This window comes from Pteropus medius, unplaced genomic scaffold (assembly GCF_902729225.1).
Source record: "Pteropus medius unplaced genomic scaffold, Ma_sr-lr_union100, whole genome shotgun sequence".
Classification (NCBI taxonomy): domain Eukaryota; kingdom Metazoa; phylum Chordata; class Mammalia; order Chiroptera; family Pteropodidae; genus Pteropus; species Pteropus medius.
Window position 1 is genome coordinate 38,743,524 of NW_024355205.1, and position 18,162 is coordinate 38,761,685.

The 18,162-nt window shown below is 60.3% G+C and overlaps 1 protein-coding gene across 3 annotated transcripts in view; it reads left to right on the forward strand.

Moving 5' to 3' along the window:
- AGPAT3 (1-acylglycerol-3-phosphate O-acyltransferase 3) overlaps positions 1-18,162 on the forward strand; it is an 82,004-nt gene that overhangs the window by 61,538 nt on the left and 2,304 nt on the right. For all 3 annotated transcript variants that reach the window (XM_039857930.1, XM_039857929.1, XM_039857931.1), the window contains 6 exons: positions 2,132-2,358; positions 9,126-9,295; positions 9,781-9,942; positions 10,711-10,864; positions 11,311-11,413; positions 13,354-13,429. In XM_039857930.1, the coding sequence (XP_039713864.1) occupies positions 2,181-2,358; positions 9,126-9,295; positions 9,781-9,942; positions 10,711-10,864; positions 11,311-11,413; positions 13,354-13,429 (843 nt within the window). In that variant the 5' untranslated portion in view covers positions 2,132-2,180. The remainder of the gene's footprint in view (positions 1-2,131; positions 2,359-9,125; positions 9,296-9,780; positions 9,943-10,710; positions 10,865-11,310; positions 11,414-13,353; positions 13,430-18,162) is intronic.

An 18,162-nucleotide genomic window follows, 5' to 3' on the forward strand; every position in this document is an offset into this window, starting at 1 on the left:
GGGGGCTACTGGACGGGCGCGCTCAGGCCGCGGTGGCTTCTGTGGTGACTTTCCAGATTCAGGGGACAGACCAGGGCCGGGATGGCAGCTCAGTGGGTTTCTGAGGGAGAGCCCGGGGCCCACCGCAGGGTTGCACGGGGAGCTCCCCATGGGCAAGGTAGCGGTGCAGAGGCTGGGCCCAGCAGGCAGGCGTGCGGGGCTGGGCTGTCAGGCTCTGAGAAAGGAGGCTGATCTGGTGTCCGGAAGCTGAGAGGTGGTGCCGGGGGCCGGGATCGGGGGTCCGGGCGGCCAGGTGGGGCCGATGGAAGTTCCTTGTCCTGACTGCAGCAGTGGCTTCAGGTGTCACAGTGCACACTCAGCGAGGGCGTCTGAACCGTGTGTGAATTACAGTTCAATGCAGCTGGCTTCAAGGCAGGTTCTCGTACCTCGTGCCCAGTGATGGAGGTCTGCGTGGAACCTGGGGTCAGCTTCGAAAAGCAGCACAGCCGATGTGCCAGCCTTGGAGCTGGCTTCTGGGGACCCCGTTTATTCTGGCCCGTGTGTTGAAGCCATGTGCCTGACCTGGGGTGGTAGGTGAGGCTTTGGGGTGCAGAGAGCCTGCCGGCTGCCAGGCCAGGAGTCAGGTGGTGGCGATGGCATTGGGTCTGGTCAAAGCCATTATCCCTGGAGTCAGAAGGAAGCTGGCCTCGGGCCTGGCCGGCGTCTTGGAGACTCTGCTTTACGGAGCGGCCCAGGCCACGGCAGGCCCCTCGGAGGCCGGGAGGACTCGGGTGTCACCACCGGCCCTGTTGCCGCTCACCATGTGGCCCGAACACTCCACTCACCCTCGCTGGGCTTCCGTGAGCTTCCCCAGCAACTAGGGCAGAGTGGTGTCCACTCAGGGTGTGGGCGAGACCAGCGGCTGGTGCGCAGGACGGAGCCCTGCACAGAGAAGTGTCCCCTCTGTCCCGTCACGTTCAGAGTGCCCTGTTAGTAGCACCAGCTCATTAGAGTGACGGACCCGTTTCCTCACGCTGTGTGACAAAGGGCCCCCCACAGGGGCTCAGACAGCACTGCACCGTCGTCACCCCCGCCTCCCCGGGGTCACCACGTCGGGCATGAGCAGCTGCTGGGTCCGTGTCGCTGGGCTGTGGGCTCCCGCAGGCTCCGTGCCCCCGGGGGCTCGCCGGCACGAGGGTGTCCTGCTTGAGCGTCCTCCCACGGTGCTGACCTCCCCCAGAGCCAGCCACGCGAGGGGCCCTCAGAAGCCACGCCACAGTGTGTGTGGTATGGTCGGCTCGTCCGCCAGGCGCCGGGCTGCGAGGCCGAGCGTCCTGTGCAGCTGTCTCCAGGGCCAGCCCCAGCCCCACCCCAAAGAACTGGGTCGCAGGGCATGGCTGGTGGCCTCCGCGATGTCTCGTGCCAGTTCTGAGCTTGCCAGGGGTTGAATTCGGTTTCCGTGTTCCCTCGCGAGGGGGGCTGTCCTGCCCGGCAGCTCCCAGAGCGGGTTCAGCCTCGAAGCCCAGCTCTGGCCTTCGCTTCTTGCTTTGGGACTGAGAAATGTGTTTAGAAGCAAAGGGCAGAAATACTGGTTCTTGGGGAAGTTGTGCTTTTGTGTTAGAAACCAAAACAAAAGCTTTTTAGCTTAAGAGATTTCATGTGCAGCTTTAATCTTTTGAATAAGACACTAAAACATTTATAATCACACTAAAGCCTTTAGAAATAATCACTTAACATTTGGGCGCATTTCTTCTAATCCTTTCTTTCTTTCCTTATATGCATAAATGTGTACATGGTGTGGTGTGTACGTGTGTCTGGTGTGACTGTGCATGTCACACCTGTGAATGATGTGTGTGTCAGGCCACCTGTACGTCACCTGTGGGAGGAAGACTCCTGCCTGTGTGTGAGTGAGCTCCGTGCCCTCGGGCACTGCGGCTCTGGGCCCTGGTGTGAGAACCATGTGTTTCTCTTCTGCCCACAGCCCTGGCCCCTGGGCCTTGGCACAGCTCCTGACCGCTGTCCCCTGACCCTTGGGCCTTGGCACAGCTCCTGACCGCTGTCCCCTGGCCCCTGGGGCTTGGCGCAGCTCCTGACCGCTGTCCCCTGGCCCCTGGGCCTTGGCGCAGCTCCTGACCGCTGTCCCTGCCCTCAGGACGGCTGTTCTCAGTGAAGGACCTTGCACTCGCTACTGAGTAGCGACCATGGGCCTGCTCGCCTTCCTGAAGACCCAGTTTGTCGTGCACCTCCTCATCGGCTTCGTCTTCGTGGTGAGCGGGCTGATCATCAACTTCATCCAGCTATGCACGCTCGTCCTCTGGCCCGTGAACAAGCAGCTTTACCGCCGGCTCAACTGCCGCCTGGCCTACTCCCTCTGGAGCCGTGAGTACCGCCCGCGCCCCGCAGGCTGGGGCTGTGCATGGTGACGGGGGGCGGTGGGGGGGGGCGCGGGGGGGGTGGTCGGGTTGGCCCATGGCTCACCCCGCACGGGGCCCGCGAGAAGGTGCTCGACCCAAGACACTCCACCTGGGGGAGCCGTGTGCCGTCCCCACAGCGGGCGCTGGCCCCGCAGAGACGGCGGTGTCTGGTGGTTTAGCGTGGGGCTGGGGTTTGGGCAGCAGCCGCAAACTGGGTCCTCCATGACCAGCCCGAACGGCTGCCAGTACAGGGCCAGTCGGTCCCTTTCCCCGTACCCCCGCTGCCCCACACCAGAGTGTCGCGAAGCACCCTCGGGCGGCCTGTCACTTCACTCGTCAATAGTTCGGCATCTGTCTCTGATGGACAAGGACTCGTGCATGTGTCTGTCACCATATGCGCTGTGTCTGTGTGGATCTGTGAATGAAAGCCGCCCTCACCTGCCAGGCAGAGCAAACGGGGACGGTGACGCCGCTGTTCGCAGAGGTGCGCGCTCACGCCGTGGCTGGGGACCAGGCACCTCTCCGGAGGGCGCTTTGCCAGTGGCTGGCGGCAACCTGAACGGTTGTATTTTTTGCCCCAATTATTCCACAAAATGAGCGCGTAACCTAGCGAGACGTGCGCTGACGCACAGACGTGCCCAGATGTTTCCCCCGTCAGCGTCACACGCACCGACTGTCACACGTGTCTGTGCGAGGGGCCCCCACGCAGCTGCTGGGAAAGCGAGGGGGCCTCTCCTCACTGACGGGACCCATCCCCAAAGACACCCGAGGGAGAGTGGACGGCGTCAGCGAGTGCCTGGTGTGGCACCATTGGCTCGTTTCCAAAGGCAGAGAGCGTGTGCCGTGTCCGCACGCGCGTGTGGCCGGCGTGCACAGACAATGCCGAGGGGCGAACGTGGCTGTCCAGCGTGCGGAGGGACAGCCCGTGGTGCTGCCCACACTTCTCGGCACAAGGACAAGTTTCTTTTGCAATAGAGAAAAAATAAATACATTTTATGTCACACAGGAAATGGCTCCCTGTCACCCTTCCCAGGTGAGCAGCAGGTGAGAGCCGTGCCGAGGGCTCGGCTGGTGTCGGCGTGTTCTGTTATGTTATACCGTGTATCGTATTATGTCACGTTAATTATACTAATTACATTACATCCCACTATAGCGTATGTCATCACATTATATCACGTTACATCACGTAGAACATAACACGATATGACATGACACGTATGCCAGTGCGCATGCGCGCTCATGCTGCCTCTGCAGAGACCGGAGAGCCAGCCCTTCGCCTTAAACATGTAACAGCTTCAGTTCCCAGGGGTTTTTTTTCTTCCCTAAATAAAAGGCTGCTTTTCGCATGGGAGGGGAGTGAGAATTAGGTATCCTGTAACATAACGCGCAAGCGAGTGATTTGTGAGTCTAACTGGGTAAGAGGGATGCAGACCGAAGGGCACACGCTAGTTAACAAGCCCTAAGGTGCAGACCCCACTCCCAGCAGCATCCTGAAGTCGAAACCCTGCAAACAGGTGGCCCCCGGAGAAAGCCAGCCTCAGGTGCACTGCTGGGTTTGCCGAGAGGAAAGGGACCCTCCCAGCCCCGGCCCTGCCCCTTTGGCAAAGGGGGGCCGAAAGGGCGTGCAAAGCCCTTCCCGCCCCGGTGCCGGCAGTAAGAGAGGCGACTGGACCTAAACGCAGAATCCTCGGAGGCCGCTGGCGTGGAGCAGGTCACAGCACCCAGGGGGTTGGCACAGACAGACAAATACGCTCTGGCGACAGTACCTCTGATATGGGCCCAAAGAATCCCACGGATTAAGACAAATGAAATACGAACTCACAGTCAGAGAACGAGAAATACGCAACGATAGATTTAGACACGAGATGACCAGACGACCAGACTTGAAAAAGAACCAGAGAGAATTTCCATAAACAGAAATTGTAATTGTAGAATTTCTTTTAAAGTAAAACTTAGTGAATTTTACATCAGATTAGACAGCCAGCGAGGGGACAGGTGAGCGAGACGCGAATGCGAAGAAATCACGCGGCGTGTGCGAGACTTAGAGAAACACGAAATGGGGGTGAAAAGCCGCCGGGGGGCGTGGGGGGCGCGGACCGGCCCCGCACTCCTGCCTCGGAGGAGAGGCTAAGTCGAAGCGCCGCGGCCGAGAACCTCCTGAGCTGATGGAAACCACGGCTCTGGGGCCCCGGGAAATGTACGCCACGCAAGGTGGGTCAACAGGAATCCACACTCAGGCCCGTCGCCGTGAAATCACCAACCGTCAGAGACAAAAGTACCCAGAGAGCAGCCTGGGGGGCCCGCGGAGAATGACAGGCGGGTGCCGGCGCCTCGGCGCAGCCGGAGCCGGAGCGGGGCGTCCCTCCCGCCTCGCGGGGAAAGTGACCCTCAGCCCGGAACTCTGTATCCAGCAAGGCGACCTCCCAGGTGAGCACGAGAGAAACGGTCCAGTTAACAAAGTCACATGAAATGGGGGCGGCCGGTTCGCGAGGCCGAAGCAGACAGGACGGCAGCCCTGGGCAGCCGCGTGGCAGGGGCGGGCGCCCCCAGGCCAGACCGTGTCCTTCTCGGGTTCGTTGGGGAGAGCGTGGACGTGGTTGGCTAAGTGTAGGGGGGAGCAGAGGACGCACACACGACCTCAAGCGGTTAGAAAAAGATGCATTAGAAAAGCAAAGGCAGGTTCATTTTTCTAAAAATGCAAGAAAGAAAGCATAAAAATAAGAAAAATAAGAAAAGTAAATAAGTAGAAGAAAGATGTGGGAGCTGAGAAGACTAATGCACAGCCCCCACCGCCCCCCAGAATTGGGAAGGGACACGGGTACCCACGAAGGGCGCCCGCCTGCTGAACCCCTCGTGGGAGCCCCACCCCGCCCTGGCGCCCCGTTGAGTCTGGGGACGCCCTCCACTTACATTCGCTTCTTAAACATCTGCGTGGGAGCCCGTCCCGAATTCCGTGGGCGGCCGGCGAGAGCTGGGACCCTGTGGTTTCAGCGACCCCCGGCCACTGCACTCATCCCTGCTCTTGGACTGTGGCCCGCGGCGCCCCCTCGCTGCCCGCCAAGCCCATCTCCACCGCGACTCTCGCAGCTAACGGCACAGGCGTGGGACCAGGGGGCCTGGCTCGGGCTTGGCACTCCAGTGACCGTGGCCCAGGCTTCGGCCCCCCCTCACCTGGAACACGCAGATGCAGGCGCCTGCCTCCGGCTGTGACGTAAGGGTCAAGTCGAGGCCCAGAGCGTGTGCACAGTGAGGCTCCATGAGTGAGGGCAGTCGGTGGGCACATTTTGGATCTCTTTCCTAATCAGTGAAGTGCGCAGGGAATGGTCTGCTCGTCCTGTGTGAGGGCGTCTGCCTGACGGAGGGAGTTGCCAGCAGCAGTTACTGCTGGCCCCGGAGCCACCCAGCAAAGCGCCCCGTTCAGAGCACTCCCCGAACTGCCGGAGCGCGCATTGCAGACGGCAGCCCACGGCTGCAGGTGACAGTCTGCGTGTGGGCAGACCCGTGCGTCCTGCGGCCAGCCGTGTGGGCCACCGCGCGGTGCCCGCAGCAGCGCCCTCCCCCCAGGCGACCCTCCGAGACAACCATGTCCAGTCCTGAGAACGTCTGTGGGGCGTGGCCTGTGTCTGTCCGTCTGTCTGTCTGCAGCTCATTCCCCCTCACAGGCCCCCACCTGGGCCAGACCGCTCAGGTTCGATCAGAAGGTGACAGTCCCAGCCCAGGTGAAGGAGCCGTGGGGACAGCAGCCGCATGTCCCCGTGTGGGGTGCGGGGTTTCCAGCCACAGACGACACTCCCCTCTGTGAAGGCAGCGGCCCTGTGCCCCGGCTGCAGGCGGCCTCAAATGTGGCAGCAGTGTGCGTGCTCCCTACTTAGGGTCCACCGCGGGACCGAGTGGGTGGCCTGATGGCAGCAGCCCCGTGTCCACCTGGGAGAGGTGCAGCTGTCTCCCGCGTCCTTCCCACCCGTGAGTGACGCGCACCACGGGCCCGCTGGCCTTGGCGGAGGTTCGCTTGGCGCAGCAGGCAGCCGTCCTGAGCCTGTCGTGGTTTCCGGCACGTGACCTGCAGGTGACCTCCGGGAGGTGTCGCGGAAACCAGGCCATGTGCACATGGGTGTCGGTGCCAACACCAGTGAGCCGTGCGCCATCGAACCCGAGTGCAGAGACGGTGATGGAAAATGCCTTTCAGAAAACCCACGGACTGCGGCGCTGCTCCCTCCCCCGGGGGTCTGCGTGTGTCAGCTCGGTCCAACGCAGGGCCGGCCCGAGCGTCCATCCGTGTCATGGTCATCCGGGAGCGCGTCCCTCCCGCCGACAGCGCTGTGCAGCCGCCCGGATGCGACTCAGCGGGCACGACCTCCGGTGGCCAAGTGGGCGAACAGAGCGCGGTGCCCATGTGGTGGACACTACTCAGCCTCAAGCCGGAAGCAAGTCCTGTCGCATGCAGCCCCTGGGAGAGCCCGGGGGACGTTATGCCAAGTGAAACAGGCTGGCCACAGAGGGACAGTCCTGCGTGGCTCCAGTCATGTGAGGACCTAGAGCGATCCAGCCTGGAGCAGCAGAGAAGCGCATTGGCAGGGGGCCGCCGAGCTGTGGCCACGCTCCAGAGCCCACGGACGGCCGGGGCCTGCAGGTGGCCTGGGACAGCGAGGGGGTGAGGTGCGTGGCCCCCACCGCGACTCCACGTGCAACCGAAGTCGGCCCACAGACCGGTTCCTGACCGCCGGCCAGAGGCACGGGCGGAACCCTGCGGGTCCCCTCCACCGCGAGTCTTTAAAATCCGTGTGTTCATACAGGTGCAGCCGTCACCACAGCCTAATTCTGGAACACTGTCAGCCCCCCAAGAAAGCCTGTGGCGTTTAGCAGGCACCCCCATTCCCGGCCCCCAGCCCCTGGCAGGCAGTCTGCCTCCTGTCTGTCTGTGGCTTCGCCTCGCCTGCCCCCGTCATGTTGATGGAACCTGCCAGGACACGGGCCCTTGGGACTGGCGGCTCTCACTTGTGGGGTGTTTCCAAGGTCCCCTCACGCTGTGGCGAGTGTTGGGGCTACGCCCTGTTAGGGCCGAATGACATTGCACAGCATGGGCACACGCGTCACCATGCGGGCACACGCATCACCAGGCGGGTACACACTATCAACAATGGACACATGAGTCACTGCGTGGGCACACGCCATCACTACACAGGCACATCTGGCACATCTTTTCAACAATGGGGACACGTGTCACCATGCAGGCACACTGGTCAGCAGGCGGGCACACGCCGCCACCAAGCAGGCACACGCCATCAACAATGGGCACACGCGTCACTGTGCGGGCACACACCGTCACCAGGCGGGCACGTGCTGTCACCAAGTGGGCACATGCCGTCAACAATGGACATACGTGTCACCGCGTGGGCACACACCATCACTATGCGGGCACACGCCGTTACCAGGCGGGAACACGCGTCACCCATTCATTAGCTGATGAGTGTCTGGCTGGTTGCCGCTGTGAATTCCGCGTGAGCAGGCGTGCACACGTGTCCGGGCGGACGCCGCTTCTGTCTCCCTTGGGCGTGCGTCTGGCGGTGGCCCTGCTGGGTGCCCTGGGAGCTCCGCGTTCGGAATGGTTTTCTGAAGCGCTGCGCCGTGCGGCGTCCCCACCGGCCGTGAGCAGCGTTCCAGGCGTCCCGTCTGCCGCCGCCTGCGTCGTCACTGATGGGAGCGTCCCGGCGGCGGGGGGCAGGGGGGTGCGGCGGGGGGGTCTGGTTTGCGTTGTCCTGACGGCGGACGACACCGAGCATCGTTCACGTGCTGGCTGGCTGCCTGCGAGGGAGCGTGGGAGAGCGTCTGCTGGGACCCGTCCGTCTTCCGTCCCTGGAGCATGCGGGTGCTGGGCGGGTGCCGCCGGGCCGCCGGGCTCCGCATGCGAGCTGTTTGCCTCGGATGCACAGCCACTCTCGGCCCCCATGCGTCCGCTCAGGGCCCTCTCTGGTCCCTTGACGGGGCTGTGGTCAGCCTGTCCTGGAAGCTGACCCCTTTATGGCTTCTCCTCTGACCGTCCGTCAGGGAGAAAGGACATGCGTGTTCAGCCGCTGTCCGAGAGAGAGCCCGTCCGTCCGGTTCTCACCTTGCAGAGAGAGGAGGTGGAGACCCCATGTGCTCGGCTGGCATTGTCACCTGCCGTGCCCCACCCGGTCCTCCCAGTAGCCCGTGCGGAAGCCGCTGCCGTCCCCTCCCTGCAAACAGGAGACCGAGGCTCAGCGCTCTCAGCACGGGCCCTGCTTCCCCAAGCGGCCTGGGCCCGGCACACACGGCAGGGCTGAGCCGTGTCGGCCCTGGGCACTGTGCGGCCTGCTCTGTGAGGTCGCTCGGCTCAGGACGCCTGGCCGAGGTAGGCGTGACATCGGCTGGCCACGGGGGCCCCGGGCTGGCCGTGTGCCCTGCCCCAGTCCGTGGCTGGACTGCGAGGCGTCCCGCCAGAGCGCGGCTCGTGCGAGGGTCACGGCCGCACAGGCGACAGAGGCGTCGGTCCGAACGCCGGGGTCCTCCGCGGCCTCTGCTTGTCTCGTCTTCCTGAGAGTTTCGCTTTTTCTTGGAGCGGTAATCGTGAGTCAGGGACACTAAAACGCGCGCCCAAACTCGCTTCTGGAAAAGCCCGGTGTGGACGGACGTCCTGTGCCGTTGGACGCCGCACTGTGTCGGGGGGCCTGGCTGCCTGCTCCGCCACGCCCCCAGCCCGCTGTGTGTCCGCAGAGCTGGTCATGCTCCTGGAGTGGTGGTCCCGCACGGAGTGCACGCTGTTCACCGACCAGGCCACGGTGCGCTGCCTGGGGAAGGAGCACGCGGTCATCATCCTCAATCACAACTTCGAGATCGACTTCCTGTGCGGCTGGACCATGTGTGAGCGGTTTGGCGTGCTGGGGGTGAGTGACGCGGGGTCCTGGGAGGGTGCTGGCACGGCTCCCCAGGGTGGGTGTGAGCCCCCTTCCCCCCCCAGCTGGGAGTGGGAAGGCGTGGCGTCCCCCACTGTCCAAGCCACTGCCCTGCCTCCCTGCTCACAGCCCTCACGGGCCCTGAGTCCGCGGAGTGCCCCGGGGGGCTGGGTGCCCCGGTGGAGATGAGATGTTGGCATCCGAGCCCCCGGAGCACCCCTGCAGCGACCACGGCTGGATGGCATCCTGCCCTTGGGAAGGCCAGGGCCTGGTAGCCAGCCCTGGGCACCTCCCGCCCGCCAGGCCTGCGCCCAGGTGTGCTCTGGAGGCCGGCCACCTGCGTTCTCACAGCCAGGCTGACCCTGGCGGTGCCACACTCAGTGTCAGGGAGTCCCTGTTGACAGCGAAGCCCCGAGCTGCACGCCAGCCCCCAGGTGGCTGTGGGCGCCTGGAGCAGTGCCTGCCCCTCCCCCCAGAGCTCCAAGGTGCTGGCCAAGAGGGAGCTGCTGTGCGTGCCGGTCATCGGCTGGACGTGGTACTTCCTGGAGATCGTGTTCTGCAGGCGCCGGTGGGAGGAGGACCGCGACACGGTGGTGCAGGGGCTGCAGCGCCTGGCCGACTACCCCGAGTACATGTGGGTGAGTCCCGCGGTGCCCCCGGCACACGGCCGCACGCTGCGGGGCCACGAGCGTCCCCTGCATCCCGACAGGGTGGCCAGCAGCGGCCTCGCCGTCGGAGCCACAGTGGGGAGGGGGCCGGGGGCAGGGAGCCTCTGCTCGGCAGTGGGGGCCCCTGAGGTGGTGGGTGTGGGCGTCCTGCTGGTGCCCGGAGAGAGCCACCGCCTCGGAAGGGCAACCTGCAGGCCTGGACCACACTGTCCTTTAGCGCACAGCAGAGTCCCAGGGTACTTGACACAGCCTGTAACGCCAGCGGGGCCTGCGGGGCGGGGGCGGGCTCAGGGCCCTGGGGTGATTTGATGGACAGCTGTCAAAATTATTAGTGTCATGGGTTTGAATCTCCTGTTTGTCTCTGCTCCTTCTTTCTCGCGTGTGACAGTCCTTTGAGACCTGGCTCCTTGTTTAGTGTCCCACCTGTCACGTATTATCCACTCGCTGACCAGAGGCTGCTGCCCGGGGGCCTTCGTGTTTCCTCCTTTCTGGAACGTTCTCTCTCGCAGTCTTTGAGCAGCAGTGTGGGGTGAGGGCGTTGGTGCGGATCGCAGCCCGAAAATGGAACACCGGGCCGGGACGGGCCACGCGCTCGCCACTGGGGCGGCGCTGTCCTTTCCGCCGATCGGGCAGCAAATGTTTGGTGGCGGTCGAGGCCGCACGCGGTGGGAGACGGCCGAGCCCCTCAGGGCCCGCGCTCCCGCCCGGAACGAGCCGTGTCCCTGTGCTTCGTCCCAGTTTCTCCTGTACTGTGAGGGCACACGCTTCACAGAGCAGAAGCACCGCGTCAGCATGGAGGTGGCCGTCTCCAAGGGGCTGCCGGTCCTCAAGTACCACCTGCTGCCTCGGACCAAGGGCTTCACCACCGCGGTCCAGTGCCTGCGTGGGACAGGTGAGGGCCACCGCCACCGCCGAGCCGGGACGCCCCCGTGCTCGGCTCCCCGTGCAGCGCGAGACAAGCACAGCGAATTACACGTGAAGTAGCGGGCAGGGAGGGGACCCGAGAGAGCAGCTGGCGTGTGGCGAGGCTCTCCTTCCTTTCGAGGCCACCGAATGCTAGTTGATAAATAACTAACGCAACTTAACATGTGACTGAAAACCTGATGAAGAGAAAAGCACACGTACGTGTATTTAAAGGAGGCCGGGGGGAGACAGGCGGAGGAGAGACAGGACGCACAGACCACGCCGGACGGTGCGACATGCACACACGCCAGCGGGTCCAGAGGTGACTCGGCCAGGCGCCCAGCTGGAGGCGCATCACAGGGAACAGTGGCCCACGCGGGGGCGGGGGCGGCCGGCTCACCCCTCACCCCTCACCCCTCACCCCTCACCCCTCAGTTGCAGCCGTCTACGATGTCACGCTGAACTTCCGGGGGAACAAGAACCCGTCCTTGCTGGGGATCCTGTACGGGAAGAAGTACGAGGCGGACATGTGTGTGAGGTGAGCTCGGGCCCGACACGCAGCCCCTCCCACCGCCCGCTGTCCCCACCCAGAGGTGGCCGCAGTCCCACCGCCCAGGACGGGCGGACACAGGGTCCGACGTGGCAACCACTGGCCACCGTGAACGAGTGGCTGTGGGGGGAAGGCAGAATGTTCTGGATGGTTGGGAAGGACTGACACAGGCTTTTGAAAGAGGCTGAGCTGAAACTTGCACAGTGGCTACGGTTTCCGCAGGCGGGAGGACAGCTGTCCTGGCCAAGGGGACTCTGCGGTCCCCTCTTCAGGGTGCACCCCAAGTTAGGTCTGCACCGGCAGACCGCCTGGGGGAGAAGGCGGGCTCCGGGCCGCTGCTGACCTCAGCTGGCTCAACTCCTCCGGGCGACTCTGGCGCTGGGCCCAGCAGGCGCCTCTGAGCTGCCGCCAGCCCAGGTACGGAAAGCCACGCCAGCTGCTGAGGACGAGAGCTTCCGCCCGTCTGCTCCCTGTGTTGCAGAAAACACGGCTGTATTCGACCTAGTCTTATGTTAATAGAACTTCTAAAAGCTTCAACTACCTGTTTTGTGTCACTTACCTTTTGGGTTTTGAGTTAAAGCAATATTCCAGTGAGTGTGAAACATACTCTTCATCCATCCAGCCGAGGCTCTCACAGCCCGGGGATTTTTGCCTCGTCCCCGTCCCCTGCGGGTAAAGTGCCCAAGGTCTGTGGGCAAAGCTAGGGGCTCTGGCGATGGTGGCCAGAGGCGCTCCTGTGTCATGCTGGCCAGCATCCTTCAAGTGCCTTGGGTCAGCCCCAGGAGATGGATGCTCATGTGTGCATGCATTTTTATCTCATCATTCAGAACTTATTTTGTGTATTTCATAGTGCATGTGACAGACACACACACAACCTGTGTGTGGCGTGCGCACTGTGCGTGTAAGATCAGGGAGGCCAGCGAGTGGGCTCCGAACAGTTAGGGAGCCATCTCTCCGTGAGCAAACCCCCGCCGAACCTGGCTGCTTACTGGTGCGGTCTGGGACCCGGCTGCACGAGGCGTGGCACCAGCACCCCTCGCTGTCTGCGAGCGGTGTACTTGTAAAGTCTCAGTTTTCCTTTCAAACGTGGCCAAGGTCAATAGGCATAAACCTGCACAAACCAAGTTCCCAATTTTTAGAGCAAAAAGTTTGAGCTACCTTAAAACGGGGCAGTTTACATCTGGCATGGAATTCTGGCTCTCCTGCCACTGTGAGCCCTCGCAGCGGGGCAGCCAGCCCCCACCCCACTGCCCGGGGATATCCATCATCCCGCGGGTCAGTTGTTCCAGCGCGTGGGCTTGGCGCCCTCTGCTGGCGGTCTGGAGGTACAACAGTTGCCCTGGGCTGCGCTTCTCGTCCTGCTAAGCTTACCAGGTAGACACCTCCACTCCCAGGCTGGTAATCCAGCTGGTGATTAGGTTTATAAATAAGTTAGTGTCCTAACCAGTCATCTGTTTGTTAATTGAGATTAAAGTTCTAAATCTTTATTGCTTTTCATACTCGAAGCAGTAGATTTCATTTGCGAGGCGTATCATCTTCTTTGCCTATTGAAAGTCACTCTGAGTTGTGATTATTTATGGAGAATGAACCTTAAGACCAAAACTCCCGCCGGAGCGAATAGGCGGTCACGCTTCCCCGTGGATCTGGGGCGTGACCTGCCCGTTGCACTGCTCACAGGTGTCCCTTGTGAATTGTGTCCACTGTCCCGGGAACGCTGAGGCTCCCTGCAGCCCCGTGGAGCCCCAGGCCACGCCACGGTGCTCTTGGCTCCAGGAGGGGTCCCTTCGATGTTTATGTGCTTTTGGGGATTGAGTGAGATCGAGGAGCGATGGCAGGCCAGCGGGCAACCCCGATGCACAGGATTTTCCCATGTTCCGTTTGATGTCATGTATTGATTCGCTTTGCTTTTGATCTGCTTCATAAAACAGGAGGTTTCCTCTGGAAGAGATCCCGCTGGATGAAAAGGAAGCGGCTCAGTGGCTCCATAAACTGTACCAGGAGAAGGTAAAGGCGCGAAGCATCCCCCCGGGGGGCCCTGGGGAGGTTTCACGGGGCGGCTCACAGGGCCGGCTGCAGCGTATCGACTTGCTCCAGAGTCAGGAGCGCTCTGCAGTTACCAAATACATGTTTCCAATCCTTTTTCTTCTTCCTTTTATTTTTTCTTGACTTTCGAGAAATTAAGAAACTAGAGAAAAGTGTGAAAGATAACACAATGCTATGTAACCATGGCTGATAGCATTTTTTCACATTTGTTTCATTTTTTTCCACATGAAAGAAAGTATAGATGTGTAACAGACATGTGTGCATGTGAGTGTGAGACACGACATAGATGGAACAATTCTTAAAATCACACCCAGCTCGCTCTTTTCCCATAGCACACCTCACCCTGACTCTGACTTCTGGCTTATTTTATGTACACAAACATACGGGACACTAGATCTTTGTTTTCGGTATTGTGGGAGGCTTAGATAATCAAAAGATCCTTCCAGTGTATAACAAATATCCTTTTAAGTGCATTGACGAGCTCACAAGAAAATAAGGGAACTCTCTAGGGATCCAAAAGGAGCTGGGACTCAAAACCCAGGGTGAGCCTAGGGGCTGATGCTGCCACGCTGTCCTAGTGGAGCGTGCCGGTCGCCTTAACCCAAAGTCTTGAGTTTTACTGCCTCCCTGGAGATAGAAGATAAGGGTTTGGCTTCATTCAAGGCAGCAAGTTAGAACCGAAGACCCTGCACGAAGCTGGGACCCTCATGAAGGTTAAAATGAAAAAGCGTTAACCTGCCAGCCAGAGAAACAGCCCCGAGGCTTCCCTCTCTTGGTCTCAGAAAGGTTCCCCTGGTAATTCATAGTCTCAAGCCCGACCCCAAACAGGTTTCAGGGTTGACATTGTGCCGATGACATAGTTCAAGAAGAAAAAAGACAAAATATCACCATAGAAAGTGATTCCAGGCAAATCTCTCTGGAGTTTCTGAGAGAAGCACGTTCAGAACTGGCTGGACATGGCTGCCCGCGGCTTTCTCACAGGAGATTTGGCTGGAGATGAGCTCAGAGCCACAGCCACCGTGGCTCCACGACAGACAGCGAACAAAAATCAGGCCCTCCAGCAACCTCAGCTGTCGATCTATCAGGCAGAGACTGAAATCGGTCTGTTTGAAATGATTAAGCACAAGAGAAAGAGCTGAATGCAGAGAGGAAGACCTCGGAAAAAATGAGTCAGACTTGAGACAAAGCAAGTCGAACTTATAAGCGTGAGAAACGTAGTCATCGACGGTGAAATCTTAGCAGATGAGGTAGCAGATGAGATGTCGCTGGAGGGAGAGTTAGTAAACTGGACGGCTGAGGGGAAATCGCTCAGGATGCAGCACCGAGGACGCGTGGCGACGAAAGGAAGGTTCAAAGACAGAGCGTGGGCGCGGGTCCCGTAGGTACAGAAAGAGAGAGCCGTTGTCAGAGATGAAACCATAAAACTTCTAGAACCGGCGAACGTGGGCTTCATCAGGTTCAAGAAATACAGGTCTGGGATGAATTAAAAACATCACCCCCACTTGGCACTGAGATTGCAAAACACCACAGCCGAAGAGAAGGCCTGGGCCCCGTCGGAGAGAAGACACGCTTCCCACGAGGGACCATCCGTGCGGTTCGCGCTGGACGTATCTCTCGCTATGCGTCAGAATCTCTTCCAAAGTCACACGTTTTATCCCCTTGATCATCACGTGCTGACACACACACTCACATGCACATACGTTGTACATCCGTCCACACAAGACACAGTAAACCCAGAGCAAGTCGGATAAAAGTAAAAACCGCTTAAATGACGTTAACAGAAAGCAAAGCTACAGAAGAGTAACTCGACTGCACCGAAAGGCTTTTCCTTTAAAACGATTACAAAATAGAAATAGAAAGCCTCGGGCAAGACGGACGGGTTAAAAAGGAGCGACGCCTCCAACAGGGATGGGAACGGTGGCCCAAGCAGAGAGCAGGGGGCGAACATCCCACGAGCGCGGTGTGACCCGCTTCGCGTGCACACATTCGAAAACAGGTAAAATGTGCGATTTCCAAGAACAACACAACCCTCTCCAGAAGGAAGAAAAACCTGAAAGAAGAAGCAGCGGAGTCTGCGGCCGCGCCGCCCTGAACGCGCCCGGTCCCGGCCGATCGCGGAAGCTCAGCAGGGTCGGGCCTGCTCAGTCCATGGATGGGAGACCGCCTAGGAAGATCGGGTGCCGTAGGCGTAAAAAATAAAAAAATGAAGGATTGTCAGCTGACGAGGTCCTTGCAATCTGTGAGGTCGACCAAGGGCTGCCTCGCCTAGAAAATAAAAAATTTAAAAAAGGCAGTGGAGCGCGGGCGTCTTCGCACACACGGGAGGCAGCTGGGCGTGTGCTGCAGGCTGCGAATGTGTCTGTTCCCAGATCAGGTTTTAAAAGTTTGAAACTGAACGCAAAGGGACATTCAACAGTGTTGGTTTGGCAGGAAATGAGAAATAACCTGAAAGTATATCATTAGGAAATAGATACATTGTACATGTGCATCCATTTGCTGTGGTTCAGTTAAAATAAATGAACTACATATTATCCACATAACTGGATCTCGAGAAAATGTATGAAAGAAGCAGATTGCCGTATGTGTATGGTTTTGATGCTACTTACGGAAAATTGCAAAGCATGCAAGCTCACGGACACACGCATGTGGGTGGGAGTGTGAAACCGTGTGTGAGAATGAACATCCCTCGGTCAGGAGAGGGTGACTTCTGGGAGCAAAGGGACACGGGGCCTCCTCTCCACCCCTAAAATAATCTGAGGCAAATGCAGCAAAGAACTAGTTTTGACGTAACCGATTTATTTGGGGATTTTTATATTATTTGCTCTGTCTATAATATTGACATATATAATAATATAACATTTTGAATTATTTGAATAACATTTGAAAATAACATCTTCAGTTGCTTTTCATGACACTTATATTTTAATTTACATCGGGGACACCATACTGTGTTGTTCTCCTATTTTTTTCTTTTTTTTCAGTCACCATTGTTTTTTGTATCTGTCAACATTGTTTTTTGTATCTGTCACAAGTGGATAGAAGCCACCCCTGTGCAGGGTGCCACCCCCTGCCGATACCTGTTCCTGTCAGTGAACTTGAGGCCCCGGCGCTTCGCCTCCGGCAGTGCGGCGGGCGCCTGTGGCAGCGCTGGTTGGAGACCCGCTGCGCACGGTTGTCAGGGGCGGAGGGCGCTGTTCCTCTGGGAGGTTTCACTAAGTTGTGCCCCAAAGAGCCTGCCCAGCTTGCACCCCGAGCCGGGCACGAGAGGCCCCTTTTCCTCCCATCTTCTGAGTGGAGGGTCTGGATCGCCTGCAGCCCTATCTCCCGCAGCCTGGAAAGACGCAAAGACCCCGCAGCGACCCACCCGGGCGCCTCGGGGCTGGCGTGAGCCTGCGCTTCGAACCGCGGCGCCTCCCGCCTTCGGCGACTACCAGGCCGTGGCATCGCCACAGGGCCTACGGGCCACTCCATAAGATCGGCCCGTTTCACAGATGCAGACACTAACGTGCTGGGAAGGAAGGGACTGTCCTTTGGGGGGCCGGCTGGCACTGTCCTCAGGTCTCCAGGCCTCTGGCCCACGTACTCTGCGCCACGGCCGCTGCCCAGGGGAGGACCAGCGGGCTCTGACCAGGCCGCGTCCTGGCCCCTGCGTTCCTGCCGCCCGGCCACCGGGATCTCCGCCATGGTGCAGTGTGAGCTCTGGGCCCCGTGACCCCATCGGGAGCCCGGAGCCCCCTCTGCGAGGGGACCAGCTTCGGGGAGGGGGTGGGGCCTGGGACGGTCCCGCGTCTCTGAAGTTCCAGAATAAGCATGTTCAGCAGCCGTGTGAGGAAGGAGGAGGCCGCCCAGGTGAGGGGGTCGTTGGGAGGAAGCCCGTGGGATTTGGGAGCCGACCCCCGCGATGGTTTCTGTGTGTCGCCAGGCTGGGTGCAAACGTACAATAGGTCCCTGTGTCCTCCCACACGGCTGAGTGTGTGGACGCTGGATTGCAATCTGAGCCAGCCGTGTTCCCTAATTCTGAAAGTGGCAGGCTGCTCCCGCGGTGGGGGAAGCCACGGCGTCCACGGTTGTGCCGCCTGGCGGTGCCCGGTGGCCCGGGCTGCCCACACAGCACATGGGGCGCTGGGCAGTGGACGGGGCAGGCCCCTTGCAGCCTCTTGCAGGGTCCCGCGGTTGGTGGAAATGGCCACGTGGGCTTGCACGTGGCAGGGTGTGCCGGGGGGTATGCCGGGGCCGCCCCGAGGTGCACACGGGCAGGAGGGTCACAGGTGGTCCTGACCCCACGAGGCCTCTAGCAGCGAGGGCGCTGCCGCCTGCCCACAGGCTGGACAAGGCTGCAAGGCTGGGTGTGTGTTCAGACCGCCCGCATTTTTACGCAATGCAAAACACAACTGTAGAAAATCGGATGCAGAAAATAAAATGCAGAAAAAGTAAAAACGTGACCCTACGCTTCCCGGGCGATTAAGGCCGTGTGGGCAGCACGGTGACCGGAGTCATACGGTGCCTCAGACAACGCGCCTCCTTGTCGGCATGTTCCGTGGCAGCGCGGAGCAGTCCTTTCTGTTAGATGTCCCCTACTCGGCCAGCCGTCCCCCTGCCGACGGCCCCCTGACAGCGTCATCTCCCCCGCGTCGTTAGCCTACAGGAAACGGAGGAAGGAGAGGGGAAGTGGCTTTCTGTGGGTGATGCCGGGT